Raw genomic sequence first — 4,004 nt, 5'->3', positions numbered from 1 at the left:
TGGCTCTGTGCTGTGTGCTCGGTGCTGTGTGCGTGTGCTTCTGTGCTGTTGCTCTGTTGCCGTGTGCTCTGGCTGTTGCTCGGTGCTCTGTGCTGTGTGCTCTGTGCTTGTGCGCTGTGCTGTGTGCGGTCGGTGTCTCGGTGCTGTGTGCTCGATGCTGTGTGCTACGGTGCTGTGTGCTCGGTGTGTGTGCTTATGTTGTGTGCTCTCTGTGCTGTTTGTGCTCTGTTGCGGTGTTCCTGCTGTGTGCTCTGTGCTGTGTGCTCTGTGCTGTGTGCTCTGCTGTGGTTCTCGGTGCTGTGTGCTGTGTGCTCTGTGCTCTGTGCTGTGTGCTCTGTGCTGTGTGCTCTGTGCGTTGCTCTGTGCTGTGTGCTCTCGTGCTGTGCTCGGGTGCTGGTGTGCTCTGTGCTGTGTGCTCTGTGCTTGGCCGTGTAGTGTGCTCGGTGCTGTGTGCTCGGTGCTGTGTGCTCCGTGTGGCTGTGTGCTCGGTGCTGTGTGCTCGGTGCTGTGTGCTCTCGTGCTGGTGCTCCTGCTGCTGTCGTGCTCGCGTGCTTGTGCTCGTGTGCATGTTGTGCCTGTGCTGTAGTGCTCGTGCTGTGTGCTCGGTCTGTGTGCTCGGTCTGTGGTGCTTCGGTGCTGGTTGCTCAGGTGCTGTGTGCCGGTGTGTGTGTCGTGCGTGTGCTCGTGCTGGTGCTTCTGTGTGTGTCCGGTGCTGATGGTGCTCGGTGCTGTGGCTCGTGCGTCGTGCTGTGTGGCTCGTGTGCGGCTTTGATGCTCGGTGGCTGTGTGCTCCGGTCTGTGTGCTCGGTGCTGTGTGCTCGATCTGTGTGCTCCTGTGCTGTGTGCTCTGTCTGGTGTGCCTGTGGCTGTTGCTCGTTGCTCGTGCTGTGTGCTGGTGCTGTGTGCTCTGTGCTGTGTGCTGTTTGCTCTGTGCTCGGTCTGATGGCTCTGTGCTGTTGTGCTGTGTGCTCGGCTGTGTGCTCGGGCTGTTTCGTGTGCTCTGTTGGGTGTCTCGGTGCTGTGTGCTCGGGTGCTGTGTTGCTCTGTGCTTTGCATCGTGCGGTGCCGGTGCTGTGTGCGCTGTGGTGTGCTCTGTGCTGTGTGCTCGTGCTGTTCTCTTGCTGTTGCTCTGTGCTGTGTGCTAATTCTGTGTGCTCTTGTGTGTGCTCTTTGCGTGGGCTGTGTGCTCTTGCTGTGTGCTTGTGCTGTGGCTCGGTTGCTGTGGCTCTGCTCTGTGCTCTGTTGCTGTGTGCTCTTGCTGTTGCCGTGCTGTGGGCTCCTCTTGCTGGTGCTCTTGTGCTGTGTGCTCTGTGCTGTGTGCTCTGTGCTGTGTGCTCTGTGCTGTGTGCTGGTGCTGTGTGCTTCGTGCTGTGGCCTCGGTGGCTGTGTGCTCTGTGCTGTGTGCTCGTGCGTGTGCTCGTCCTGTGTGCTCTGTGCTGTTGCTCTGTGCTGTGTGCCCGTGCTCTGTGCTGTGTGCTCTGTGCTGTGTGCTCGGTGCTGTGTGCTCGGGCTGTGTGCTCGGTGCGTGTGCTCGTGCTGTGCTCTGTGCTGTGTGCTCTGGCTGTGTGCTCTGTGCTGTGTGCTCTGTGCTGTGGCTCGTGCTGTGTCTCTGTGCTGTGTCTCTGTGCTGTGGCTGTTGCTGCTCTTGCTGTCGTGTCACTGTGCGTGTCTGTGTGCTCTGTGCTGTGGCTCTGTGCTGTTCATGTGCTCGGTTGCTGTGTGCTCTGTGCTGTTGTGCTCGGTCTGTGTGGCTCTGTGCTGGGTGCTCTGTGCTGTTGTGCCGTGCTGTGTGCTCTGCTGCTGTGTGCTCGGTCTGTTCTCGTGCTGTGTGCTCTTGCTGTGTGCTCGGTCTGTGTCTCTGTCGCTGTTGTCGTGCTGTGTGCTCGGTGCTGTTTGCTCTGTGCTGTGTGCTCGGTGCTGTGTCTCTGCTGCTGTTGTGCTCGGTGCTGTGTTGCTCGGTCTGTGTGCTCGCGGTGCTGTGTTGCCTCGGGGGTTTTGCTCTGTGCTGTCTGCGTCGGTGCCTTGTGCTCGGTCTTGTGCTCGGCGTGCTGTCTCGGTGCTCTGTGCCTGTGTGCTCGGTGCTGTGCCGGTGCTGTGTGCTCTGTGCTTGTGTGCTCTTGCTGTACAAAGACAAATAGGATTCAAGTCGCGCAAACGATCCGTTGCTCGGTGCTGTGGCTCGTGCGTGTGCTCAGTTGCGTGTGCTCGGTGCTGTGTGCTCGTGCTTTGCTCCTCGGTGCTCCAGCTCTGTTGTGCTCTGTGCTGTGTGCTCGCGTGCTGGTCTCGCTTGTGTGCTCTGTCGCTTGTTGCTCTGTTGCTGTGGTGCTCTGTGCTGTGTGCGCTGTTGCTGTGTGCTCTGTGCTGTGTGCTCTGTGCTGTGGCTCGGTGCTGTGTGCTCGGGCTGTGTGCCTGTGCTGTGTGCCTGTGCTCTAGTGCTGTGTGCTCGGTGCTCTGTGCTCTGATCTCTGTGCTCTGTGCTTGTAATTGTGCTCGGTGCTGTTGCTCTTGCCTGGTGCTCTTGCTGTGTGCTCGGTGCTGTGTGCTCGTCTGTGTGCTCTGCTGCTGTGTGCTCTGTGCCGTGTGCTCGGTGCTGTTGCTCGGTGCTGACCGTAACTAACGTGTCTCGGTGCTGGTGTGCTCTTGCTGTGGCTCTGCTGTGTGCCGGTGCTGTGTGCTTCTGTGGTGGAGTGCTTCGTGCTGGGTGCTCGGCAAGTGCTCTGCTCGTGCTGCGTGCTCGATGTACTGCGTGCTCTGTTGCTGTGTGCTCGGTGGTGTGTGCTCTGTGCTTGTGCTCGGTGCTGTGTGCTCGGTGCTGTGGTGCTCTGTGCTGTGCTCTGTGCTGTGTGCTCTGTGCTGTGTGCTCGTGCTGTGTGCTCTGTCTCTGTGCTGTGTGCTCTGTGGTGTGGTGCTCTGTGGTGTGTTCTGTAGTGCTCCGTCTGTGTGCTCTGTGCTGTGTGCTCTGTGCTTGTCTCTGTGCTGATGTGCTCGTGCTGTGTGCTCGGTTTCTGTGTCTCGCTGTGTGCTCTGTGCTGTTGCTCGGTTCTGTGTGCTCGTGCCTGTGTGCTCTGTTGCTGTTGCTCGGTGCTGTGTGCTCTGTGCTGTGTCTCGTCTGTCTGCTCGTGCCTGTGTGCTCTGTGCTCTGTGCTCTGTGCTGTGGGCTCCGTGCTTGTGTACCAGGTGCTCCGCATGCTCAAGGCATTGCATTCATCAGCTCAGCTCTAATGGCTTCAGTAGCATTTGATTTGTTTTTCCTAAGTGGTTGGGATCTTCCATTAGCTCCRATGAGACACGTTATCCCAGCAGTYYGGACGGATTCGGTTAGGTGTGATGCAAGTCAATATGCCGTCAGCCAAKAGAGGAATGWGGAGTGAAAAAMCAGATGTAATGGGTTTTCAAAACAATATTATCAACTAAATATACCATTTCAAACTATAAACTTTGTCAGTTATGGTTAAAAAATTATGTTTTTCGAAGGTTTATGCTCAAAATGTATTTAAAAAAATAATAATTAAAAATTGCATTTCTTAGTTAAAAATGAATGCACAAAATGTTTCGGTGTTTAATAAAWASCCTGTGGGAAGMCTTCTAATGGGGTCATGTTTATAAATGTTTGTCTAYGGCTGGTTTCCATCTAGCATAARCTAACACTTCCCTTCATTCTAGCGATTTAAGACTGAAGAGCAGCATAGTTCCACAGCAGCGGGTCTAAGATCCCATGTCAAGGGCATTGTTMAACTTTCTCAGCATCAATCCCAAATCGCACCCTATTCCCTAACATAGTGCACTGCTTTTGACCAGAAACCTTACTATGTTTGACCAAGGCCCATTGGACTCCAGTCAAAAGTAATGCACTATAATAGGGGATTAGGTGCCATTTAGGACACAGCCTGTGACAGCGTTTCATAAGCAATTTGACAGGATTTTGAGGATTTGTACCATTAAATGAATTAAAGGACATACAACTCCAGACTGACAGTGGATTAGAGTCTTAATGGGATTAGCTG

At 55.1% G+C, this 4,004-nt stretch overlaps 1 protein-coding gene across 1 annotated transcript; it reads right to left on the bottom strand.

The window, feature by feature from the left end:
- Positions 1-1,141: 1,141 nt before the first annotated feature.
- LOC139027200 (filaggrin-2-like) lies at positions 1,142-3,188 on the bottom strand. Its single transcript, XM_070442346.1, has 2 exons — positions 2,479-3,188; positions 1,142-2,120 (listed from the first exon to the last, which is right to left on the bottom strand). Exons 1-2 carry the CDS (start codon positions 3,186-3,188, stop codon positions 1,142-1,144), a joined length of 1,689 nt encoding a protein of 562 aa, XP_070298447.1.
- Between the last annotated feature and the right edge of the window lie 816 nt (positions 3,189-4,004).

Source organism: Salvelinus sp. IW2-2015, unplaced genomic scaffold, assembly GCF_002910315.2.
Source record: "Salvelinus sp. IW2-2015 unplaced genomic scaffold, ASM291031v2 Un_scaffold8148, whole genome shotgun sequence".
Lineage (NCBI taxonomy): Eukaryota > Metazoa > Chordata > Actinopteri > Salmoniformes > Salmonidae > Salvelinus > Salvelinus sp. IW2-2015.
This window is presented reverse-complemented; position numbering and strand designations above follow the sequence as displayed.

Excerpts from the sequence above, each read along its gene's own strand:
- LOC139027200 (XM_070442346.1), bottom strand. The coding sequence starts at position 3,188 with ATGCGGAGCACCTGGTACACAAGCACGGAGCCCACAGCACAGAGCACA. Across the intron at positions 2,121-2,478 it reads AGCACCGAGCACAATTACAA|CAAGAGCACACAAGCACAGA; the intron begins GCACAGAGCACA and ends GTCTTTGTACAG.